This window comes from Python bivittatus, unplaced genomic scaffold (assembly GCF_059951505.1).
Source record: "Python bivittatus isolate LINGU-HERP-01145 unplaced genomic scaffold, Pbiv_v1 ctg000530_np1212, whole genome shotgun sequence".
Taxonomy (NCBI): Eukaryota; Metazoa; Chordata; class Lepidosauria; order Squamata; family Pythonidae; genus Python; species Python bivittatus.
In genome coordinates, this window is record NW_028277085.1 from 7,528,359 (window position 1) to 7,555,109 (window position 26,751).

The window sequence follows — 26,751 nt, forward strand, 5'->3', positions numbered from 1 at the left end:
ACAGTGCAAGAGTTGTTAGAACAGGTAAGAGAAAATAAATCACAATTCAGTCCTGGGAAAGAAGGAGCATGAGAAACAAACTTAAAATAACCTTTTCTTGATTCTGTTTCATATATGAACATACATTTCATATATGAACAGCACTGAAGATGTTACCTAGGCAGGTACTGAAATGACTGTAAGAAAACAACCCAGCTCAGAGAACCCCAAGGACTCCACAGTTCAACCCTGAGCTACAGATGTTCTCTACTATTAGCAAGTTCTTCTCCTTTCCAGCCATCACAAGGGCTCAGTGGGCTGGGTTCACAGCAATTTTTAAATCATGGTTTTTGAATCAGTCATGATTTGCTCACTAAATCTCACATAAAGCTTACATTCACAATGGTAGCCTTCATACCTCCTATCAAGCCACAGTAAGCAAACCACATTATAGTTTAGCATTATGTATGAACCCCACCATTCTGGAAATCCGAGTTTACAGATACAATTAGCTTACAAAGAGCATCACAAGACCTTTAGAAGGTTGGAAAAATATCTCTGTTTCCTTCCGCTCCACCTCTTCCTTCTGCGGCTTGTATCCCAAAATGAAGTCCTCTTGAAAGACGTGAAGTAATTGTGTGTTTGAACCACACTAGAAGCAGCATCAAGAAAAATGAGCAAATTGTAACTTTCCAAGTAATTATTTACAGCACAATTCAAGGTATTAGTCCATATTATAATGGGTAAGTTATTTACCTGGTCAGTTATGACATCCAGTTCAATAATGCATCCTGGTCGAGCTGTTGACTGCTGGCTTACAATGTTAAACACTTCTCCAATAAGTTTCTAAAACAGAAAACATGAGCAAACCTGGAATTGTCAGTTATTTTAATGCTTAATTGCACCATGGCCTTCTAGATCCCATGATAATAGTGCTTTGTCAATTTTATCATTTATAAAATCAAGGGCCCCCCGTTGTGGGGAGATGGGCAGGGACAAGTCTATTAAACAAACAAACAAACAAACAAACAAACAAACAAACAAACCTGCCTGGGCACTCTGAGATTCATTGCTCAGGGTATCTCTCTTAAGCACCCAAGTTTCTTATTACTTAACTTAAGGAAGGGAGCCTTTTCTATATTTGTAGAATGCCTTCCAGGAAGACACATCAGAAGAGATCTATATCATCATGACTAAGACATTCCTCTTCTCGTAACATTTTCACACTGAGAGTGGATCCAGCCATACTGTTGGGCAAAGTAAAGCATTGTCCCAATCATCAGATTTTGGTGCCAATGAAAAGCAGGAAGTACTCTGATCCTCTTATTACAATTAAGAGAGGGAGTTGTGAGATTTCCTACCTCATATGCCCAAAACACCAGTTGACCTTAGATACTTTGATTCCACACTGAGATTTGTCTGGCCCCCAACTGACCATTTTTAAAAGAGCCCTTAAAACCTGGCTGTTCCCCCAGGCCTTGGGTTAGACTGGATGGTGGCTCCTCTGTGTTGTATTATTTTTAGAATGCATGGTCTTTCTTTTTTCACATTCCTCTGGTTTAAGTTGCATCTTTTTTTTTTTTTAGTAATGATGCTATTGCTATAATTTGCAGCCAGAGTCATTATGGAGTTGGGTGGCCTTCTAAATTTAATAAATCAATACTACTGTATGTACCAAGACTGGAGAGATGGAGTAAAGGAGGGGGCATCTTTACTGCTCTGCATCTGAATCCATCTACTGCAGGAACAGAATGAAGGCTATAACTGGCAGCAAACTGAGGCGATGGGCAGATGTTCTGAAATAGTCTCAAAACAAGATTGGCAAAGGACTCAGCACATTCCAAACCACAACGCCTTCTCTGGCTTCTCCCATAACTAGGCTAGTCATCCTATTAGGGTAAATCTGATGGAAAACAATTTAAAGGCCAATTTAACTGAAACAACAGCACTGAGTCTGAAGGTACATTTTGGGCAGAGTAGAGTAGAACAGAGTAGAGCAGAGTGTAGAGTGTAGAGTGTAGAGTGTAGAGAGTCAAAGTCAAAGTCAAAGTCAAAGTCAAAGTCAAAGTCAAAGTCAAAGTCAAAGTCAAGTCAAGTCAAGTCAAGTCAAGTCAAACAGCCCATGAAACTTACAGAGGCCCCGGGGTCACTGAGCTCATCTAAAAGCTTCCGGGCATCTACCACAGCCTGATACAGCCTCAGGTTCTTCCCATCTGATGCCACAAAGCAGGCACTGGCAGAATTGCAGTATGTCCCTAATTTGACAACAAGAAGTGTTCATTTAACACCGAATATGAGCCATACCGTTCAATAACTATTGCTGGAAAAGCTTTATGTTATTATGTTATGTCCTACTGTGTGGCAAATGAAAACATTCCAAAGATCTAAATGCCAAAGTATACCAGTCTTTCCCCCTCTTACAAATAAAGCAAGGATCTGTTTTTAGAGAAAATAATAATATGGGTATGTCAGCTCCCAGTCTGAAAGCTTCAGGGACATACAACCAGCATGTTCTCTCTCTTCTACATTCACAGTTTAGGACTTCATTTATCAGAAGGGGGAAATTAATAACACTCCGGTTTCCTATGCTGGGAGATGCGAGATAATCATACTGACCCAGACAATAACTAGGGATAAGAGTTGGGAGCCAGGCCACGTTCGAGAAAGCAGAGGTATGGAGAGAATTAATGCGCGCCAGTTCTGATACTCCTCCTGTGTAGGACAAAGGCCCGATGGGGTCCACTCGCCAGAGAATCAGCTCACTGTAGATTGCATCGGGGTTGTGGAACGCACGGGTGGCTGCGTTTTGCAAATGCTGCCTGGATGGGGCTCTCAGGATGGGATATGTGGGATCCACTGTTTTATTTAATCCTCCCAAGTCCCACGGGGGATCCGCCTCGGGAGTGAGGAGAGCATTGTGGTGGGATGAGGTCAGCAGCAGCGGCAGCACCGAATGGCAAGCCAGGCCGTTGAGATGAAACCGGTGGCCGCAATACCGGAACTTGTGAGTTACAGTGTGGACAGCGGTAAAGGCGGATTTATCTGCAAAAGAAACCGCCCACTGATTTAGCGAGCCATCGATGTGTTTGGAGACCATCATGACTGTGGGAGTGCACAGGTTTCCACTTGACCGATCTTGAAACCTGCTCAGTCTGCATCCAGACAGGCTGCCCGAAATGCTAGTTCTCTTCCGTGCTGGGACGCTGCTGCTTTCCTTTGCGAAGGTCGGGCAGGCGTACATCATGATGTGTTTGCTGAGGGAGCTGGCGTCGCCCGATGGAAAGGCCACAGGGATCTGAGAAGAAAACGAAACCTAGAAAAAGGGGAAGGAAATGGCAGGACAGGATCAGAAGAAACATCCTCTTTTTTAAGGCCAAACCGCCTCTTTCCCTGTTATGTGAAAATCCCATGAATTGTTAAACGTTAGGACAAAACAAGATGTGGCTGTAAAATGCACTGTCATCTTTAACATGCACTTCAGAAAATCTGCAAATAGCATCAACTGGAAAGAACACATCAAGAGGAAACTGGATTTTAATTCTTTCTTTCTCTGCTGTGGTTCTGCAGCTGGAATTTGCACTAGAAAGAAATGCCCCATCACTGGCCATTTCAGAGGAGGGAGACAATGGCTCAGCTGTAGAGGATGCATTTTGAATAATAATAATAATAATAACAACAACAACAGCAGTACCTGCAAATAGAAATAGAACGACTGTGGCAAAAGAAAGCAGAGATAGTACCAGTAGTAATAGGCGCCTTGGGTGCAATCCCAAAACATCTGGAGCACCACTTGAACACCATCGGCATTCACAAAACCACCATCAGTCAATTGCAAAAGACCGCTTTACTTGGAACAGCTTATATCCTGTGATGATACCTTTAATACCATCAAACCATCAAACAACAACATCTGCTTATCCCAGGTCCCTGGGAAGGACTCAATAGGTGGATAAAAATGCCAAATCCAGTCCAAATATCTGGCTGACTGTGTGACCAATCATCATAATAATAATATAACCCAGTCTAAACACCTGACTGTGTGACCAACACAATAAATATAAATATTATTATAAATATAATAATAACAACAATAACAATAATTCTCAGAATTCCTTGGTAAGATTGGAAAATCTGTCTGCCTGAAATCTGAAAGAACAATGGGTTTTGGGGGAACAATATGCAGAGGTTGAACATCTACTAATCTGACAGTTTTGTGTTCAGCAAAGAGATTTTTCCCAGGATAATATACCTATCCATTGAACACAATAAATTAAAAAAATAATGTTTATTTAACTTTATGCTAACATTTGATATTTACTTAAATCATTTTGACTCTGCTCTGTATAAGAATGGGTTGACTTAGAGGCATACAAAATGTTTTGGGTTCAACACAGCTATCCTAACGTCAAAAAAAAAAAGCAGTCCAATACTTTCTGACTTCACTGGACATGTTCCAAGCTTGAAACGCTCCCCATAAGGTTGGACCTTGTCAAGTCAAAAAAGCCCTTCTGGATCTGAAACATTTTACACACATCTAGTTCACAGAGATCAAGAAGAGTCAACCAGTCTCCACTGTGGAGTGTTCGATCAAAAAGGCATAGGGAAAAAGGATGGAGGAAAAACAGATATGGATGGAATGGAAATGATAAACTGAATTACAAAGTTCTTATAGAGGAATATCCCTGGTTCTGTATTAACTAATATAACAACTTTTTGGATTGTCAAAAAGGTTGGATCTATATTGAAGTTTTATGTTTGTATGTTAATAAGTACCTGCATTCTTAATACAGGAATTATGTCTTGGAAAATACATCTACCTGAACTTGTCGAAAGATGCCCGGGTTGTATTCATCTAGATGTTTCACATGCCACACTAGAAAGGTACCATCCACGGGATGAATGGTGAAGAGCATATCTGGATTCTGGTTCCACTCTTTAAGCAGCAACTCGATCTTTCGGTCGAGTAAGATAGTAGGAAGTGGAACCGGTGAAGCAGCTGGAGAAATAATTTTGGGACTTCCCTCCTTGTCTCCATCATCATGATCTGAAGATCCAGTCCCTGTTTCAGATTCTCTGTCGAGAGACAACTCTAAAACAAAAGATCAAAAGACCAGGAGCCATTGTGTTGCATGATGTCGTATCATAACAAAGCTTGTGGACAAGAAAAAAGAAAGAATCTTGGATACGAAATACCAGGCTAGCCTCATTCAACATTTCCCATTCTGAGCACTGAATTATTGATTGCTGTGGAAAAGGTTCAATGCAAGCTTCTGATAGGGAATACAGAGAAACAAGGAAAGAAACAATTTTCATTATTATTTCATTGACTTGTTACAGCTTTAGCTGGTTGTTCATAAAAGTGCACCATGGTCAGGAAATCTGAATCTTTCAAAGTATCATTGAACATTCCTCACTATTACAACTCAAGAGCAAGATCGTCGTTCACGTGTAACCATTCTGACTTCTCAGCTATAACTACTGGGGTGGAGTTAGGGAAGGAAAAATGCATATAACTAACCATGATCAAGTTTCATGAGTAAACCTTTCTCTTTCTCTTCATCTTCTCTTTCAACAGCATCTTCTTCTGCTCCTTTGATCTGCTGGTCTGTCAATTCTCGCAAGTGCTGCATAAATATTTCCGTTGAAGATGTAAAATGGAATTCCTTATTATTTAGCCAATGAACCACAAAGCCTTCGTTGCCTTCGTCTAAATGTAAAGCAGTCTTCACCAATGCTGGTGGAATATCTGAAGAAGGGACATTTTGAAAAAGGAGCTTGATTTAGATATTAAAAGCGTTATTCAGTGTTTCAGGTACTTGGGAAATGAGTTGGCCTAAAAGGATGTACAGACAGTCGTCAACTTACGACCATTCGTTTAATGACCATTTGAAGTTATGATGGTGCTGAAAAAAATGACTTATGACTGGTCCTTGCACTTATGATCGTTGCAGTGTCCTTGTGGTCATGTGATCAAAATTTGGGCGCTTGGCAACTAGCATGTACAGTGGTACCTCGGGATACAAACGCCTCTACTAACGGACGTTTCGGGTTACAACCAGCTTCGGCAGGAAAAATTTACCTCGGGTTATGAACTCGCCTCTAGTTACGAACCGGATCTACGGCCGTTTTCCCTGCTGCCACGCGGTCGCGGCTTCCTGTGGGCGAGGTCGTGGTAGCAAGGAGACGTTTGGTGAGGCTTGTGGTGTGTTTTGCGGTGTTTTGCGAAGGTTTTTGCTGTGCGTGTTAGCATGGCTCCAAAGAAAATGCAGAGCAGGCTTGGCGGGAGTAAGGCTCTGAAGAGAAAATTGCCTCGGGTTGCGACCAAATTCGGGCGGAGGGCGGAATGGATTAACCGGATTTACATTGAACCCTATGGGGAAATTTGCCTCGGGTTGCGACCAAATTCGGAGGGCGGAACGGATTAACCGGATTTACATTGAACCCTATGGGAAACTTTACCTCGACTTGAGACCAACTCGAGTTGCAACCAGAGTCACGGAACGGATTAAGTTCGTATCCCGAGGTACCACTGTATTTACAACAGTTGTAGCATCCTGGGGTCATGTGATTGCTATCTGCAACCTTCCCAGGGCGCTTCCCACAAGCAAAGTCAATGGGGGAAGCCGGATTCGCTTAACGACCACGTAAATTGCTTACCGACCACAGCAAAAAAAGGTCATAAAATCAGGCACGACTCACTTAACAACCTTTCCACTTAGCGACAGAAGTTCTGGTCCCAATTGTGGTCATATATTGAGAACTACCTATAACAACATCTTGGAATTGTTATGACCTTAGCTCAGAGGGTTGGAAATGAACCATTTCCCCAGTTCCAAACCTGCCTTTCAAGATGAAATTAATGCAAAACAGATTCTCCATGCCATCAAACTCAGCATTCTATGGTTATTTCCACAGCCACTATGCTGATGAAGTATGGATGACTACGATAAAATATGGCCATCTTTTATGGAGACTGCATGTAAAACTATATAATATATGTAGGTAGGGGAAGCCTTTATATATATAATATTCTCCACCTCTCCTGTTCCTGTTTTTACCTTTTTCTATTGTTTTACTCTTTTCTTTGCAACATTTAATTTTTTAAAAAAGTCATCACTCCAAGCCTACAAGGAAAAGCTACTCCTAAACAACAATTTCCATTTCTGACTCATAATGCAAAGACCAATTAAAGTCTGCCAGTTCAGGCACTGTGGAAATTATACAAGAGAGATGAAAGAATTTCAAAGCTCATAACAAAGTTTGAAGAATCAACAAGCCTGGTCTTGTCCTGTAAAGAAAATTAAGTTCTTCTACTGAGTGTGCAAAAACCAAAAAATTGACAAACTTTTACTCCACAGGATAGACAGGAAATACAAATACTGAATTCACCAGTGTTGGGATTAATGCTTGCTGCGATGTGGAAATGGCAGAGTGCGTTAGCATGGTGAGAAATATGTCGCTGCACTTCATGGATTCCCAATTGGTTGGGTAGGTCTTCTGCGTGAGTGATAAGCACCGAAGATCTTCGCTGACCCTTCCTCAAGTTTTTCAGATGATGGATTGTCTGAAGCAGAGGAAGAGAAGAAAGAACAGGACAGAAGACCACAAAAAGAATTAAAAAAAAAAACAGAACAAAACGCCATCAGGAAAGTCATTTCAGTCAGGAGCATTTACCTCCCAAACATAAGCCGCTTTTCTTGCTAAAATTGGGCCAAACTAGTAATGTCAAAATAGAGAAGATGTCACTAAGAACTAGTGTCCAGTAGCTATTTTGCCTGCTGTCTTCTCTTGTCCCCCTTTTAGTTTGAGGTCACCTCCCAGGGAGGGAGGAAGGAAGGAAGGAGGCAGGCATACATTTTCATAGATTTTGACATTCCAATTTTGAATCTCTGCTACTAAGAGATGATTTTAACACCAGAGAAGTAAAAGGGAATATCTGGCACCCCATGCTTTCTTCCATCGTACTTCTAAAGCATGCTGAATGTTGTCCTTGTGCCTTCCTGAACGCGAGAAGCTGGTGCTGGAGCTGATGCTCGACGTGCTTGTTTCACAGATCTGCTCCCCCAGAAGCGTATCTTCAGGCAGCAACGTCTCCGCCCAGAGCCGGCAAATGCCATCCTGACACGAAGTCAGGAGAACGTTGCAAACAGACCCCCTGAGAAGCACAAGGAAAAGACTATGTTGGACCACAACTGACCTGTCCACAGATGAAAACAGCCAGCCACAAAATATCAGAGCAGGGATGGGCAAGCTAGACTCTCCAGATGTTTTGGACACCTATCCCAACCAGCACAAAGGTCAACAGCATGGGATTCCAAATACCTGGAAGACATCAGGTTGCCTTTTCCCACCTTGGTCTTTTTCAAGGGTGGGCAATCTGTCCCATCTAGAAAGCTATTCCCCCATATGGGGCCTTCTGCTATTTCTCTATTTTAGCCTGTTGTCCTCCTCCACTTCATAGGGTTTGTGTAGGCTCACTTTTCATTATTTTTCTTGATCTGCACAGGAAGCTTACCCCTTAATTGTTCTTTAAAAAACCTTGTTCGTACCACCTCCAAACATGCTAATATTTTCCTCTGATTTCTGTGAGATTTCTCTGTTTCCAATTCTATCAGCACTTAGTTCACAACTGAAGTGACTTTTGTTGCTGTTGTTCATAGCTCTGTTGAATTATGGGTGCTTAGTCCTGCTAAGGCCAACCCTTAATTAAATTCAGGCCAAGAAGCGGAAAGTGGCTTCCACGGATGGTTTCTTCCCTAGTTCTTCAAACAACAGCCAGACTCATGCCCCATGGAAGAATGCTTTTGAAAAAAAAAAAAGGAATTATGTAGAAAAAGCATTTTCTGATCCAGCACTGAAGCCAGTTAGACAAAATTTCATGGGAGTAATTCAAGCTGCATAAGCCTATGGGAGTAAGCCCCGCTGAGGAAGCTTAATTCTCTTTCAATATATGTTTGATAGAGTAAGTGATGTAAAGGAATGTAAAAAGAGACGAATCGAAAAGGAAAGTTTCCTTTGAGTTGTGCTCAATCCCCGGTGACTTCACAGATCCATCCACTGTAGCTTTCCTAGCCTTAATAGAGAAGCCTTAATACAGATAATAATGCACATAAGGAAACCATTCTTTCTCTTGCATGCGCTTGCCAACTTACAAAAGTTATCCACTTTGAATGTCACCTGGTCAGGACACCAATCAAACACAATCAGCACAGAGATCCCTAGGTTATTGGACTCAAATGTCTCTTCTTTTTTGGGGGAGAGGGTACCATTTTCTTCCAGAGTTATTCTAACCTGGGCATAAACTTGCTAGTGTGTCGCCAGGAAAATCCCGTCACTGCTCGAGGATGTGAAAGGTAGACAAATGCAAAATAGACAGATGGAGAAGTCTTTCGGGTTTCATCTCCCTCCTGGGGAAGGAGAGATGATTTCCAGCCCATCTTTGCATACCAGACTTTTAAGAGACAGTCATCCTGAATAAAACAAAATATAGAAAAGGACATTTGCATTTCAAACTCTTGCATGAACTGGATTAAAGCTGCATTGCAGGAGCCAAGGAAATGGAGAGGACCCTTCCTCTCTGATGCTTTTAGCCACTCCAAATCTCCATTCATCCTAAAGCAGCTGCTAATATTGTAGGAGAACAGGAAAAAGAAAGAACAAGAAAAACTCAGTGGAATTATTTCTGCTGCGGCCCCATAGCAGGCCTTTCTTACAGTGAAGAATTTTTAAATCGGCAAGTATATCATTGTTTTGTGGATGAGCGCTTGCTCCATTGGAGTCCCATTTATTTGCCATTTGTGAATTTTGTTTTTTTAATATATCACATTTATTAACTGCCCGTCTTGCACAAGTGACTCTGGGCGGCATACAACATTAATTATTTTTAATTAACACAACACAATTATTAGTTTCTGCCAGCAGCGGTCGCAGGAAGTCGACTCATCCGGGCTTTCTTCATCTGCCAATCTTTTTCTGCCAATCGCGTCTAGGCAGGTCTGGCACTGGTTCCTGCTCCCCGCACAGAGCGCCGCCAGCGTTTCCTCCCACTGAAATGGGAGTACCTATTTATCTACTCGCAGGTGGCGTGCTTTTGAACTGCTAGGTGGGCAGGGGCTAGGGACGAATGATGGGAACTCACACCATCACGCGGAGCTGGGCTCGAACCACTGGAGCGTCGACCGTTTCTGGCCAGCAACTCCAGCGTCATTAAGCCACTACGCCACCGGCATATGACAATGTCGGGCAAAAATGAAAATGTTGGTTCTCTGATAGTTTTCTGATAGTTTATTGAAAGCTTTTGTTCTGCACAGAACAGAGGTAGTGCCCCAAGGCTTTTCTCATTCCCATCTGCGAAACAGAAATAATAACTACATAATAACTAAAAAAATTACTCTATTTTATTATACTTATTTATCTTTAGATCTTACTGTACTCATTGTTTTTCCATCCATCCATCCATCCATCCATCCATCCATCCATCCATCCATCCATCCATCCATCCATCCATCCATGTATTTTACTGTATCTGGCCTTGTGGCTGCAATAAACAATTTGAATATCATTGCTAGATACAGAATCTCCTTCAGCTAGTGAATTAGCCTCACGAGAGAAGCTGCTAATGTTTCATGCAGAGCATTTGGATAAGTCAATCACATGCGTCAAGCACATTAAACGAAACCTTTTCCAGTTCAACCGATTACGGGATTTGCAAACATTTATTACAGTAAGTTGTTTATCACAGGGTTCAGAAAATGGGATGGACGCTGGCCCCGCTCTACGTCAATCATTTTCAAAATCATAATCCTTGCAGGCTTAAAGAGAGAGACCAAGTCCAAAAGGCCCAGTACAATTCAGTGAAATGCAGTTTAGAAAGGCCAATTCTAGGGCTGAGCTCTAGTATCCAACGCTTAGGAGCAACCGCATTATAGAAGCTGAATACCCTGCACTTGTTTTTAGCCTCGGCAAGGTGGTTCATGCTCCAAGGCAAGGAAAATAAGAGCTCAGCTAACCACAAAACCCTACAGCATCAAAATGCAAGGGAGCACTACGCTGGCTGGCTGAAACTCTGGTTCCCACAGAGGATATTATAGCATCTGGTAGAAGAAGAACAGAATTAAGTACAGGTAAACAAACAGAGCAAAAGGCATACCTCAGGGGCTGCTTACTAGGCCCTGTATCCCTTCTGTGGTCCCCAGAACATCCTCTGAATTGTTTACATGCCATCAAGCCATTGACGAATCTTAGTGACCACACAGATAGATCTCCTCCATGATGATCTGTCCCTAATCCAGTCCTTCAGCCTTCCCAAGGGTGCAACTCATCAGTACTGTAACTGAGTCTATCCACCTTGCTGCTGGTCATCCTCTTCTCCTTTTTCATTTCACCTTCAGCTTCAGAATAGCTTTGTCCAAAAGAGTTGGTCTTTTTTTCTGTGTGTCTTTTTAAAGTTAGAGGTAGGCTGTGGTGCAAAATGGGTGCTTTTAGCTTGCCAAAGCTTAAAGCACCCATTTCAGCCCCGAGGGTTCCCGAACGTTTCCTTCAAATAAGTCTTGGCCCCACCCTTGTTGACATGCTACACCAAGCTGATGCAGCCCTTGGGTTAGCAAAACCTTATGCACTCCAACCTTAAATGGTCATTTGCAAGATGGCAAGGTTTCAAAGAAATTCTACAGCTCTAGCTAACAAAACAGACTTCCCAAATACAACACATGTGAAAAGGGAAGAGCCTGCCTTCAAAGAGAACCTGATTAATCAAATGTGACTGGCAGACTGTGAATGATCAAGCGCTTGGCTGAATATATTCAGGAAACGGATGTTATATCTGGCAGAAGATAAGATATATGAAGTCAGAAACCACATCTAGAGAGATACAAATCAAGGGATCCATAAATGATCTGCCACCAGTGGTACCACAGTGTTTATTTTAGTTCTCAACTGAAGCAACTAGGGGACATATCTGAGTGAAGATGGAAATTCAGGAGTTCAGCTGATCACGTATGATGGCATGTAAACTTACTTGCAAACAGGGCTTCTTGTGACATTGCTTCAGGAAGTTCCCTGCCATTCTCTCACAAAAAAGCAACTTCCTCTCCAAGCCAGAAGATCAACGTTTCGTCTTTCCTGCTCCATTACTGAACTTCTGCATTTCATCATCGAGCATTACGTGGGCTGTTTGTTGTTTTTGTATACCGGCATTATCTATCTGCTAAGCTAAGAGCCACAACCTCCAGGGTAAGTCAGATGAAGCTATGCACAGTAATAATTAGAGTGGAAACCTTCTCTGGCAAAAGCAGAATTTGGCTCCCAAGACCATCTGCTGTAGTTATTTAATCACAACGCTTGGGAGTTACATATGAACATTCGCAACAGATGGAACAAATGAGAAAAGGAGCTTTAGGAACTTCCCTTTATGTCAGGGGCTCCTAGCAAGAATCTTTATAAAATGCAATATTAAGAGGATGCCACACACAAGCAAAAATATAGTTCTGAAGCAAGCTATCACTGCTCTGCAGTTGTCATGAGCTCCAACTCCCATAAGCCTTAACAAACAATGGTTTGGAATTCAGGGAAATATCCCCTGAAAAGCCACAGATTGCTTCACCTTGAACTACTTGAAAAGTTGGGCATTAAGGCCTGCCCTGTGCTTTGCAAATAATGTGGAAGAGGTCATTTGGAATCTACAGGAGCATGAAGGTGGCCCTTCTCTGCAACCCTTTGAAGAAGCCACCTCTTTTCCTGCAGTTATGACTGTTTTCTGCAATGTCATGTGATACTGGGAAATGACATGGCAATTTTTAAGAGTCATAGGCGGGAACCACATTCACACACAAGCACTGAAGCATCAATCAATCAATCAACCAACCAATCAACCAACCAAAATCAGCATAGTCTGAAGCATCTTTTTGAAACGGAATCCAAAGCACCCCACAACACTGGTGAATTAGAGCAGGGGTGGAAAATCTTCACTCTACAGATGTTAATGAACTACCTCTATTCATACCCATTGTGTTATTCCCTCCTCTGTAAGCAATGTTACGCACAGTGGAGAAAAGGAGTAAAAAACAGCAAGCCAAAGAAATGTAAAAGAAATAAGAAAAGCAAACCAAAAGGAAACATAGCTAAATCTAGTTTACTCCAGCACCATTTAGTTTCTCTCTCTCCATACCATTCCATCCTTGCACACCATCCATGTTTCTACCTTATCTGCAGACATCTTCATAGACTTCCTTTTGCTCTTTCAACTTCTCGCCTCTCTTCTTTTGAGGATCTCAGCAACTTAATCCAACCACACCTTTCTCAGTTTTCCCCTACCTCTTAACCAATTCACTCTTCCTTCATCTATTTGTCTTGTCGTTCATGCCTTAGTTGACCTACATGGTCAAACTAACTTGCATCTTGAGTGTGTGTCAGGACACCCCATGTACCTCCTAGCTGGTGGGAAGTGAACAGTAGCCATTGGTTTGCCATGCAGTTAGTAGGAAATCCAGCATGTAGCACAGTATGACTAAACTTTAATCTACAACTTTATCTGATTAAAAAGTGGCATGTGGAAGCCTGGGTTGACCAAACCCATGATGGACAGAGGAAATCAGTATCAATGGGTCCAACTGTTGATGACTGCTGATGAACCACTACTCCCATAATCCCGTGCCACTGGTTCTTCTAGTTGTAGGTGCTGGACCTGCAGTCCAGCAAATTCTCTATAGATGTCCTCCACTGCATTAGTTTCATATGCCTATTTAGTACTATATGTATTAGTATACATACATACATACATACATACACACACACCCACACCCACCATAAAATAATTCTATTTTACTGACCACAAGTAATATGACACAGAGCCTGACTCAAAACAGTATTTTTTTAAAAAAAAAAACCTTTACCTTCCCAGCTGTTGCAAAGTATTCACCATCTGGGGACCATTCCATCAAGTGTACAGAAACAGCTGTCCTAAAAAACAATCCAAGAAGGCAATTCTCAACTTTAGGGGATATGGTGGTTTTAAGTAGCCATTACTATAAATATCACAAAGCTTTACAATGTCAAGGTAGGTGATCTATGCCAGGCTATGCTCATGGACACGCTCAAAATCTTGTTACCTGCACAGAATTAATTGCTGCATGACATTATGCATTTTTAAAAACGAATTAGATCATCAAAGCTGGATCCGCCCTAAATCTTTTTGGGTGGCTTGGTAGAATAGTGAAATGGTGCCTTGTTACTTTAGCAATTTTAACCCCTCATCACTCAAATAGCATTGAGAGATCTGTTGCTACTGCTGTCAATGGTACAGAAGAAAGGATTGAGAATGTTGTGTAAACCTACATCCAGCTGTGGTTTATTTAACAAACTAAGATTAAATATACAATCAGGCTAATCTGTGAACTTTTCAGAAAAATCTCCATGGTTTGGCAGACTGAAGAGCAGCCCCACTGACTTCTTTCTTTATCAAGTATCTTCTCTTCCAGCTTAAAAAACAAACAGGCTGATATAGTGTCCCAAGTATTCACACATAGCTTGTTCTTCTTCCTCCATGTTCCTAAACCAGAGTCTCTCTTAAAACTATGGCTTCCAACCTTTTTCTGAGTTGAAGATCCACACAAACTACAGTTTTAACAGAACTGGAAGTGGATAGAGAAGTTCCTGCAGCTTGTTTTTACGCCTTGGCTTTCTGAAAAAGCCAGGGTTTTTTAATAGCATTGTTCTGGAAGAAAACTCTTTGCAATTTGAAATGCACTGGGAATTGGCTACCTTTCCTATAGATGTTTTTTGCTACCCTGAACTGGCCCTTCTAGCAGCAAATTTGAAACAGCACTTGGGTAACTAGATTGCTAGTAAGCTAAATACACAAATGTTTCCCGAAGCAACATCACTGCTTTTTCTCTTTCCACCACGGGTTGCTTACTTGCATTGCCAGATGCATTTCCAGTCATTTAGAACAGGATGGTTTTTATCATCTTTGATCCCAATGTCAGGATTTTCTTCCCCTTCCTCTTCTTCTTCTTCCAGCACATCGTTCGCTGGAGGGGCCCACAGTTGCAAATTATCCGTTGCAGTGAGCAAGCGATTACCTGGAAGCGAAGGATGTTTTAAGGGACACAGAACAGATTATCTAACACATATCAGCTTCTACAATAGCCTGGTTACTGGTTATAGCTTGGGATAGTATTGGAGGAAATAAAATACTGGGAAAAAATAAATACATTTCAGTATAGAAAATAATTCTACTAACACGAGGAGTGGTTTTGTTATCACTGTATGCAATGAAAGTCAGCCACAGAGTAGTTTATCTTCAGAACTTCATGTGTCCTCCAAAACAACTCCATTTGAATATCTGGGGTGTGGTTTGTGCATTTCCAGAAGTGTTATCTTCCAAAACAGGAAATGGCTCTTTATTGTTTCAGACAAGAAATATCTTAAAAATATTTTTTAAGGGGCACCAGGAAAGCTAACAAATGTATTAATGTAGAAGCTTTCACAGATCACTGTCTGCTGCATCAGGAGTATAAAGCCACATGTATATGGATTGCTGAACAGGTTTTTCCCTGAGGATACCCCAGGTTAGCCTCTTGTACTTTTACACACTGAGATGTGACCACATTCACACCTGATTACCTTGAGGATCCCATGCCAAGTTGAAGGTCATGGAACTGAGGAAAAACTGTCCAGTTTTCAGCCATTGACACTTCAGTTGCTGTAGGACAATGGCAAAAATTAATCATTGGGGACAAGTGAGGCAGCTTCAGACATCATTCTTTTGGACCACATTTGGCTGACAAAATTAAGCAATCACGCTGTTGGCCAAGAGAATGCTTAAGCACTAATAATTAATGCCAACCACATACATAAACTAAGCACCTTCAGAAATGGAATGCAATCACAGCTCTGAGATAAAAACAAGTAGGGAAAAAAGGGCCTACACCCCGCTGTTCTCCATGAATAGCTAATTCTCAGTACATCAAGAAAAAGGCGGAGAAAATTAGCTTGATGCCCCCTTGCTTAATTAGGAGGAGTGAAATTAAAGATTTGCATAGAGAAGTCATACACAAATAGACATGAATTCCCAGCCACAAAAAGATGATTACAAAAATACTATCTTAAGGACAACTGAAGCTCATTGTAGAAAAGTTGCTTAACATAAAGAATGCCCACATATAATTGAGCTGGTTGCAAATTTTATTATATCCTGGTTTTGCAGTGTTCTAGGATTACAATAAAAAACCCGTCCATTTATCTGTCTATTCAACACCCAGCATCTTCTGGTAGAGTTGCAAGGAATAAAATCCCATATGTTGCCATTCAGTGTTACCTAAACTAATATAAACTGATCAATGGTATGACTTAGTTAATGACAATTATCTATTGTCCTAACAACATTGAGAAATATTTAAACCTAATTTTAGATCAGATGGATAAGTTTCACAAACATTCTAGATCTGGAGCAATGGCCAGAGGGAGGATTCAGCATATTCTTACTCCATGCTCCCAATACCTCCTATACCTTTTATTACAGCCAATTTCACTTGGCACATCTCTTACCAGCTGATACTATCAATCAAATCTTTATTACGGTCAAAGACCAGCTGATACTATACCCCTGCAGACCACATCATAAAGGAGCCTTCTCATCGCATGTATTGAAGTTCAACTTTCGTAAGACATGGTCAAAGGCTCATGGGAGTGGAAGTCCAACACATCTAGAGGGCACAGAGATTGCAAAATCTACATGTTTCCCATACAGGTAGTCCTCGCTTAATGACGGTAATTGGTACCGGAATTTCCATCGCTAAGCAACACGGTCATAAAGCACAATGTCACGTGACTACACTGCTTAGTGACAGCAGTTCCAGCACTTCCAGTTGCCACTGTTAAGTGAATCCTGTGCCATTTTGAGTGTGATGTCACATGTTCACCATTTGGGACCTCCTGCTTGCTTCCCCATTGACTTTGCTTATTGGAAGCTGTCAGTGAAGGTCGCAAATGGCGATCATGTGACTGCAAGATGTTGCAACGTTGTAAGTGCGAGCTGGTCACTAAGCATCTGGATCACGATCACATGACCGCGGTGATACAGCATTGGCTGCAATTATGAGGACCAATTGTAAGTACCACTCATTCAGCACCGTCATAATGTTGAACGGTCACTGAACGAGTGGTCATTAAATGAGAACTACCTGTAATGATCCTTTATCCTATCTCTTCCCACCTGTTTTCCCTTGTACTCCTCAGCTTTGCTTCCAAACCTGCATGTGGGATGGTATAGATTTATTTTATATGAGACCCTGGTTGGGAAGAAAGCAGCTGGGAAGTTGGAGAAAGATCTGGAGGCAGCTCAGCTAAAAAAATGCAACTTCTGCTCTTTAAAGCATTATTTTTCAGACAAAAAGAGTTGAGCACGAGAGTTGGCTGTGAAATGTGTCATTCCGGCTTTAAAAATGACGTTCCAAAAGAAAGAATCCACGGGCAATAGCAGGTAAGAAAGACAAAGAAAAACCACGTAACACTTACACAATTTCTCTTATGAGAATTTACCCCAAGGGGCTCAAAGATACACACGGTGTTTCCGTAAGAGGCTGCAATCTGAGCAGAGGGAAAAAGCAAAAGATGAATTCACATTTAAACACACAATACAACAGGAGTAATTAAAAGAAAGAAAGCATCCAGAGATTCAACATGTTTTTCCTAACAAAACCATAGAAGCAAAGCACGATTCAACCAGGAATGAGCTGATCTCTTTTGAAAGAGGAGATGCAACTCTTGTTTCAAGCTTCAACCTCAGTATTTCAAAACAGGGCTGCTTTTTAACAGCACAACACCCCAACACTTCACGTCTCTTACCCTGCCTTGCTGAGAGCATTCCACACAGCTGACCTGGATGTTTCCATGCTTCGCACCAGGAATAATTTGCACACATTCAAAGTCATTTGCCAAGATGACAATATCACATCCAGAGCCATAAGCCTAAAAGAAAAAAGCAAAGGAAGAGGGAGAGAAATGTCTTGTCTTTATTTGCTTGAAAAGGACCTAGGGACAAAGGCATAAAAAAATCTATTTAATTTGGTTCCTTGTAAGGCTCTCATGAATTAGCTATTTTTTTTATAAAACAACATCTGCTAATCATAAAGAAAAAAAGGAATAGAAACCTCTAGCTTTACTGTTCTCCTTAAAGTGAATCAACACCTCTGTCTGTTATATTGAGTCAAAGGGGGTGCTATTCTTTGGGGGAATCAGCAAAGCATGGAAAGATTAAGACCAAAATCCAATGTACCAAAATGCTTTAAGGCAAGAGACTGATTTATGATACTCTGATAAACTATTTCTGTAAGGACCCTACGAAGCCAGGCATCTTTGTCCTCAGAAGAATCTTTAGACTACAATACCCACAATCCCTTGCTATTAGCCATGCCGACAGGGCCTGAAATCAAAACATCTGGATATAACCTGTTTGCCTAACCTTGAACTACAGCAATGTCATTTTTCAGGCCAAAAACACTCTGCTTCTGTTGACATTTTCCTGCCTGCCTGTTCTGAGTTATTATCAATACGGTCCTTTTCTGTGGTGATATTTTAAGGAGAGAGTCTCATTCTATCAAAACCAGGCTACCACCAGCATAAAAAGATATTTGCTAATGCTGGCTAAGCTTCCAACCATTAACATTAAATCAAAACGAGTATCATATTCAGGATGCTGTAATGCAGTAAATCAGGTTAGAAAAGCAGTACTTGTTGACTGCTTAAGGGTGAACAAAAATCACATTTGCCAAGCACGTGGACGTACACATCATATGCAAAGCCAGTTAAAAACCGAGGGGCTAAAAAAAAAAAAATCGCAAAATTTGCATGGCTGCAGGAAATTCTAAGCATGACATTCCTTCTTCACATTCTATATAAGTCCTAGGCACCTTAATAGTAAGGCTGATACATTTTGGAGAAATTTTCAAAGGCAGTGGTGGGAAGGGATTGGAGGGGGGGAGAGAGAGAAACTTAAGGGTATTTTCAAAACACAGAAGCCCGGAGGAAAGTCGAATTGTCTTTCTGCAACCATTATGACAGCAGCAGGCAGGTTCTGCAGACTAAACGGCTTTTCAGAAGCATGAAGCACGAAGCCTAGTACCACCCACACAGATTTAATGCCAGTTTTAGTTGCTCGGCTACCTACAGTTGAAAATGAGATGGAATTTGCAAGCTGCCAGAAGCAGGAGAATGACTTGCAGGATCCTCAGAGGTGGGGGAAATGGTATTTTGCAAAACCTTTAACAAGTCCAAGCCCGTGGATCTATCCTAATCAAGGATGGTGATCTGTCCACATGCAGTAAAAGATAATGACATTCTTCAATTGAGCTCATTCATTTTTTTCTGGGAAGTATTAAAGAAGTGATTTCCTATTGTCTTTTTCTGGGTGCTTTTCCGACTTCACAGACTAACTTGCAACCTTCCCAGCTGGTCCTCTGTCCAAATATTATCTAGGTTTAACCTTTTCAGGATCGACTAATGTTGGCTATCCACTACCAGCTGCTATGACCTTGCTTTCCCTAAAGTGAAAGCGTCTTTGAGTTGGGCTTGACTTCCAGAGGCTCACATCTGTGCAGCGTTCTTGGCAGCAATTCAGAAGTGATTTCCTTTCTTCTGGGAAGTTTCAATTTCCCAGCCTCATCTGCATTACAGGTAGCTATAAATAAATAAAACACCCTAAGGACAGCATATCTTAAATAGTACAGAGACCCCAAAACCTCTACTTGTCCCAGGACAAATAAGAACTCTTCGAGGAAGCCCAAGAAAAGCAACCTAGAGGAGAAGGAAACTAAATCTATTCTCCTACACGGGAAGACTACCAAATTGGGTGGTTTTTCGCTTGGAGGGAAAGCATGACTGTCAGCCCTTTGAGGTAGTCCAGACAAGAAGCACACCCCAAAATATCAGCTCTATCTTTATTGTAAGGTTACATTAATAGAAGCTTGCAAGTCTGAAAGTACATCTTTCTCCAAGAAACTAGGGGGGTCCTTTTTGGGATGTTTGCCACACCCCATTTTCTTCTGTGGGCTAAGCTCCCTCTTATCTGACCTTGTCTTCTTCCTCCTGTCTCCCAAGGTCATTCCCACATACCATTACATTGACAGACATCAATAAAATCACGATGGATAGAAAACAGAGAAAAACCTAGTGCAGTGGTCCTTAAAGTGTTTGACGCAATTACCACTTTTCCCAGTCTCAAATATGTCATTACTCTCATCCCAAAAAACAAAGAAACCTCAGATTTTGTTGTTTTACGACAGCAGCAGTCCCAAACTGGATCTTCAACTCACAAACAAGCAGTTACAAAAGACTCCATTCCCAGATGTCATGCTGTGCTCTGATATGGTTTGTTTGGCTTCAAGATTTGTTTTGTATGGTTTGTTTTGGCTTACTACAGCCATTATGATTTTCAAACACAGAGCAGCAAATGTAGACCAGTGCCCTATTACTAGAAGTAAAGAATAAAATTCTAGGTAATCAGCCAAGCGTTGCATAATGGTAGAAAATCTAGATTATCTGACTTAAAATAAGACTGAGATGGGAGAAGAGAAATATATTTTGCTAACGCTCCATCGCTTTAAACTATGTCTACTAGTAAAATCTTGATTGAATGGACCATTTAATGGAAAATGAGACCATTAAAATCCAAACATCTGTTAAATCTAAATGTATGTCACCTACCAAATTTGACTCCACACTTCATCCTCATTGAACAGATATCCAGTAAGTCTGGAGAGTTAAACGGGGTTGAAAACCAGATTCAAATTTAGTCTGTTGTATACAAAGTCCACTAACCTGAGGTCCATTCAACCAGAAGAATTTGGGGATCACCGATTGCCTACTCTCTGCTTTAAACTCTGTTCTTTTTAGATATTCAGCACTGCAAGCAGGTTTTTTCAGAAGTAAGCACTGAAGAAGCAGAGGAGGGTCACTTTCAGATGAAGTGCTTCAATAGTAGCTGATCCCTTCCCCTTGTCCTCTCCCAATCTTTGGCCTCATGAGACATTGTGGAGAATTCAAAAGCTTGTACACAGGTTTGTGACCTTGAGTTCACGTAACAGGAGATAAGCTACTGACTTAACCTCTCCTGAGGTCTTCGTATTGCTCTCTAGTGCCATGGATTTAATTATTCAGATGTCTTGAGATTCTGTCCAGGCTACGTTTTAAAGGATTTGGGCGACTTGGCTGAATTCTGAAGTTCATGAGAAATTTTCATTCAAATTAAGCTGTATCTGCAGCACCCATGCTTTTCAGGTTTTGAGTGCCACCTTGTTGGCAAGATCCAAATTCAATGACTGTACAGACTTCATATGAAAAACTAATGAACTTGCCTCGCCAAAGACCTGGGTCATCAAATGTTCTCAGTGCACATCTGTTCCTAGAGATATTGTCAACATTGCCATATGTAGGGCTCAAACAGGTTCCACAAGTTTGAAACGACTGTTCTGGCAGCTGTGTGGAAAATATGTTGATCATTGGCTCATGCTGGCTGATCATTATTGGAACTGATGTCCAATAACTCTAGAAAAGAACCAGGTTGTGTGCTCTACATCTCTCATTTTAATGTCTTATGCATTCTGACTTCTAGCCCAGTATAAAATTTAAAAATCTATTACCTGCAGCTTCAATACTACCAGAAGACCAGGTTTCTGCTACCAGAGATGACGTGCTATACAGGAATAATAACCGCTATCAAGCCCAGCAAGCAGAACCAAAAATCTAATATGACTGAAAGAGAAAAACAACTCAAAGACCTTGAGAAACAGTATTATCCTTTATGGCTCAACAGATTATATCAGTGTCATAATTAGCTTACACTTTCTAACCATAACCTCAGACCCGCCCAGTTCTTGAGCCAAGATGTCCATGCACTTACCACACTGACGCTAAGAATGAGAGATGAAATGCAACTGATGTCTCAGTTCCTGGCCTGCTGTTAGTAAATTGGCACTACAACAATCGTCTGGAGCTGCAATAGAGTCTCCATGTTTTGATCTGATAAAAATGTGGGGAAGCATTCAAGCCAGAAGGGGGGGGGGAGAGAAGAGGCACCAGCAACTACACAATGCAGTTCATTTATATTATGAACTGGAGCCGAATGCCCCGTGTTAAAAGAGATGCCATCGTCTGGCACAAGGGGCTAACGAATGCCCAACTTGGTAGCGGTCCTCCAGCGTCCTTCGACGTCAGCAGAGCTGCAGAGCAGCAAAAAAGCACAATAATTTGCCACTTGTTCCTTTTCTCTCCCAAATATTATGTCGGTGGCTTTCTTTCATCACTCTTAAAGACACTGCTCTCATAAAGTCTTACAAAAATTCATCAAGAGGCCCTCAGGTTGACTTAGGTATGCAAAGTATATTTTGCATAGTTTTGAAAATAATTACTGGGGTCTTTCCTTGCTTAAGGACAGCACATCAAGAGGGTCCTGCTTCATCCTCCAGAGCAGTGTTTCTCAATCTCAGCAACTTTAAGATGTGTGGACTCCAATTCCCAGAATTCCCCAGCCAGCATGCTGGCTGGGGAATTCTGGGAATTGAAGTCCACACATCTTAAAGTTGCTGAGATTGAGAAACACTGCTCTAAAGACTGCTCTTACTGGTATAATTTTACAAACCAGTAAATACTTAGAAACCAAGCCTGTTGGGAAGTTGTTCAGAGTGCGGTTTTACCCTCTTTTTCATTAATTTTTAGAAAGGAATATTAATATTCCATTTTATGTCACACAGAAACCACTCATCCACAGCCAGGGAAGGAGGCAGTTGAGAAGATGGTTGCCACCAACTCTCTTCCTTAGGAAAGAGGCCAGTCTTTTTATAGAATCAGAATTAAGCCGTTTCTTCAATACCTAAATAAAATCCTTCCTATTCTCCTAGATCCGGTCGTTAAATGCCGAAATCAGAAGTACAGACTTGATTATTTCTCAAATGTACTATTTTATGCTACAGCGAAAAGCTCTCAGAGCAACGGAGAATAAAAACTCAAGTAAAAACCATACAGACTAAAACAAAATGCTGCATTCTGGCCAGCATTTAAAACAGAGTCTTATTACGTTTAGGAAAATGCCTTCATATTTTGATTTATGTGGAGGTATGTATTTTTTTCCAGTTGAGCTCGACATGGACATGTCCTTGTAGCCTTCTTGGCAACAACACAGAAATGGTCTGCCATTGTCTCCATTTGCGATTTTTTTCAATCTAGCTACAACTCTGGATTTTTGGGGTGGTCTCCCACCCCAGCACTAACCAGGCCTGATCCTAGGTGTCACGGCCATGTAGCGCACGAGTCTCAGGGTCTTTACTGTATTAGAAACACACGCCGAGGAGCTGTAATAACTTACCAGGGGGTCCATTCTGTGAATCAGGAAACCCCACGGAAGGAACCCAAGCAACCAGCACCCCCTGGTTCCTGGTCTTACTAACCCCGATGCCCCTCGGCCAATGGGTTTTTTTGAAAGCTGGGAATCCCATTTTTCTACCTATACAAATTTGGCCCAGAAGGAAGAGGTCAGCAGGACTCCTTTGCAAACTTCATGAATATTTACCTTCCCCTATCTAAAGATAGTGATTCCTCTTCTGGGGAAAGGTCACGAGACACACAAACCACCAGCAGACACTGTCACCCGGGCCAACACCCACTTGGCCCAGCCTTTTGAAAACCACCAGGCCATGTTTGCCAACAGATCCCAATTTCTGGGTCTTGGAGTCTTTTTTTTGGCGTCTGGCAACATTGCGATAGTCCCTCCCACACCGATCTTGCCTCCTTCCCAAATTATCCCACCTTTTCTCCAGCACCAGGAGAGCAAAACCTTTTTCGGATAACCCCCCCCCCCCCCAAAAACACACACAATGCAAAAGTACACTCAGGGTAAGCCTCTTGGGATGGGAAAATTTTAACCATGTTTTCTATAAAAATATATTTTTTATATTTTTAAAATATGTATTTAATCATATTTTCTATATAGGAGGGTGCTATTTACAAATAATCGTGCATGCCCAATTTCCCTCTTGCACCCAACATATTATGCATTATGGATACGCAAGTGCAGGCAGAGAGAGACTAGGCATACGCATTTGCTGAACCCCATTTCTCACAATCAAATACACCCGCGTGTACAATTTCCCTGGAACAGGAAGAGAGCCTATGCACACGTAGAAAAGCAATTCTCCCACATACAAGGTATTATATGACACGCTTAGTTGACCTGCACACTTCCCCTTCCCATGAGGCTCTGGGTTACACACACATTCTGACACAGGCACACTATTCCACCCGGGCAGGCACGCACCTTCCACCCCCGTATGCCCGCAACGTTTTTCCGCACACACGCGTGCGCAGACGTCAGCGCAGGGTGCGTTAGCCTTGCACCCCGGGTGTCCCGGCAGGGGAGGGGAGGGGAGGGGAGGGGGAGAAGGCCGGCCCGCACCTTCGTGGCTTTCCCCAATTCTCCCACCCGGGGGGGGTGCCAAACGCCCCCTGCCCTGGGTTGCAGCCCCCAGGAGAGCGCGGCGCGGCGGGCTGGCCAGGCGAGCAGCGAAGAGGCCCCCGCCGAGGCGACTCCTCGGAGCGCTTCGTCCGAAGCCTCCGCCGCCCCCGCCCCCGCCCCCGCCCGGCCCCTTCGCCCCCGCCGGCCGCGGGGCCCGCCTCACCGTGAAGGGGGTGTCCTCGACGCTGCCCACCGAGTAGCAGTTGTCGCCCGGGTTGACGGCCCCGGTGAGCACCTGGTGCAGATGCATCGCGCCCGGCCTCGCTCGCCGCCGCCGCCAGCCGGGCACCGGCAGCTGGGCAGGGTCGCCCTCCGCGCCGGCCCCGCTCCCGTGCCGCGGAGGAGGACGGCGGCCACCCGGCGAGGCCCGCGGGCGTCGGTCTCGCCCTCTTTCTCCCCCGGGACGAGCCCGGGAAGGAGCGGGCGGGGGGCGGCGGCGGCGGCGGCGGCGTCGAGGGAGGGAGGGACGAGGGAGCCTCTTCGCGGCCACCGCGGCGCAGCCAGGCGAGCTGGCCAGCGGCCCGGCGCGCGCGCTCCCAGCGGCAGCGGCAGCGGCAGCGGCAGAGACGGGGCGCGCGGGCGCGGCGCGGCGCGCGGGGGAAGTCCGGAGGGAGGGCCGGGGCGTAGCGCGCGGGGAAGCGCGCGCCCGCTCCCCCGGGGAACCCTCTCGGGCGCGCGCGGGGGGGGATCGAGCGGGGCGCGCGCCGCCGGGAAGTCGAGCGGAAAAGACGGGCGCGGAGCCGAGGAGAAGCTGCGCGGCGCGCTCCGAGCCGCTGCGCTCCGTCCGCCGCGGCAGGCAGGCAGGCGTGCGTGCGGGGGTGGGTGGGTTGTTTCTTCTTCTTTTTCGCTTTTGCGGGGGCTTTCGTGCCGCTTCGGTCCTTGCGGCTCTAAGCCACCCCCAAGCCACGAAGGCAGTGGGACAGCACGAGAGGAAAATACCCTCGCCGTTCGCAAAAAGGAAAGGTGAGCCAAGCTCATCATGATCCGGCGTAACCATATATTAATCCAGTGTTGCTCGACCTTGGCGGCTGTCAGATGTGTGGACTTCAACTCCCAGAATGCCCCGGCCAGCACGCTCTAAGATGTGTGGACTATTTCCCAGAATGCCCCAGCCAGCCATGCTGTGTTCCCAGAATTCCCCGGCCAGCTAATCCAGTGCTGCTCAACCTTGGCCGCTCTAAGAATTCTGGGAGTTGAAGTCCACCCATCTTAGAGCGGCCAAGGTTGAGCAGCACTGGATCAATCCCTGATCCCCAAAACAATTCAACACGGCTTCTTGATAGCAACAGCAAGCCCCAATGTTGAACCGCTCGGCTTGCAAGGCCCCACGGCTTTGGAGTTTGGCTTTCCTTGCTTCTGAGGAACCCCAAAGGCCCTTGGATGATGCCCCCCCCCCGCTTCTTCAGACTTTTCCTAACTGAAGAGCTCCCCCCCAGCAGAAAAACATGCGGCCAGAAACAACCCCAACATTGCTAGGATGGGGCTTGTCCCGACCTAAGTGTCTTTCAGGTAACAGTCCTACACTTCTGAGATGGGAGAAGGAACAGGAAGGGTGTTTTTTAATATACTTTTTATTCAAGAAATTGTTGAAAAGATAAAAACAAGGCACGTTTTCAAAAAAGAGCAGAGAAAGGAAAGGAAAGGAAAGGGATAGATAAGTAGGTGAAAAAAGGTGCAAAGAAAGAAAGAGAAAGAAAAGAAGAAGTTATAAAGAAACAGTTCCCAATCTTAACAGCAGTTACAAGCACGTTCATATTTCACCCTCTGTCTTGGACCCAAGAGAACAGGAAGTTTTCGAGAGGTTCAGCCACACCTCAGGGTCCCCCAGTGGTCATCTGGCCCAGTTTCTCTGGCTGCTGTGATGTCCACGAAGGGAGGTCAAATAACGGGGCATTCTGATTTCCTCTTGCAAACGATTGGACTTACATACTTGCATTGCCTGTCCGACCACAAAATTACTTGTGCAATGCTGTAATTTATTTATTTATTTATTTATTTATTTATTTATTTATTTATTTTTCAAATTTGTATGCCGCCCATCTCCCCCAATATCACGCAGGTTGTCATTTTGAGGATATTATGGCTTGTTACCCACACTTGGGCTTCCTGGTTTGGGTTGCTGCGTGGTGGTTTATTTAATAAGCAAAATTAGCTGAGGTCACGGGACACACTAAGCCAGGATAGGCAATGTGCAGCTTCGAGTTCCTTTTGGCAGCTGTTGGAGACCCTCTGAGATGGCTGATGGAAACAAAGTTGACAGTTTCCTTCCT

The 26,751-nt window shown here is 43.3% G+C and overlaps 1 protein-coding gene across 4 annotated transcripts in view; it reads right to left on the bottom strand.

Annotated features, from left to right (window-relative positions):
• Window positions 1-24,990, bottom strand: part of DMXL2 (Dmx like 2) — a 64,584-nt gene extending 39,594 nt beyond the window's left edge. For all 4 annotated transcript variants that reach the window (XM_088148536.1, XM_088148534.1, XM_088148535.1 and 1 more), the window contains exons 1-15: window positions 24,645-24,990; window positions 17,824-17,946; window positions 17,494-17,565; window positions 15,601-15,679; window positions 14,891-15,056; window positions 13,869-13,935; window positions 9,271-9,449; window positions 7,945-8,134; window positions 7,369-7,543; window positions 5,498-5,725; window positions 4,797-5,068; window positions 2,596-3,292; window positions 2,113-2,234; window positions 736-825; window positions 514-631 (exon numbers count right to left, since the gene is read on the bottom strand). In XM_088148536.1, coding sequence (XP_088004662.1) covers window positions 514-631; window positions 736-825; window positions 2,113-2,234; window positions 2,596-3,292; window positions 4,797-5,068; window positions 5,498-5,725; window positions 7,369-7,543; window positions 7,945-8,134; window positions 9,271-9,449; window positions 13,869-13,935; window positions 14,891-15,056; window positions 15,601-15,679; window positions 17,494-17,565; window positions 17,824-17,946; window positions 24,645-24,731 — 2,665 coding nt within the window. In that variant the 5' untranslated portion in view covers window positions 24,732-24,990. The remainder of the gene's footprint in view (window positions 1-513; window positions 632-735; window positions 826-2,112; window positions 2,235-2,595; window positions 3,293-4,796; window positions 5,069-5,497; window positions 5,726-7,368; window positions 7,544-7,944; window positions 8,135-9,270; window positions 9,450-13,868; window positions 13,936-14,890; window positions 15,057-15,600; window positions 15,680-17,493; window positions 17,566-17,823; window positions 17,947-24,644) is intronic.
• Between the last annotated feature and the right edge of the window lie 1,761 nt (window positions 24,991-26,751).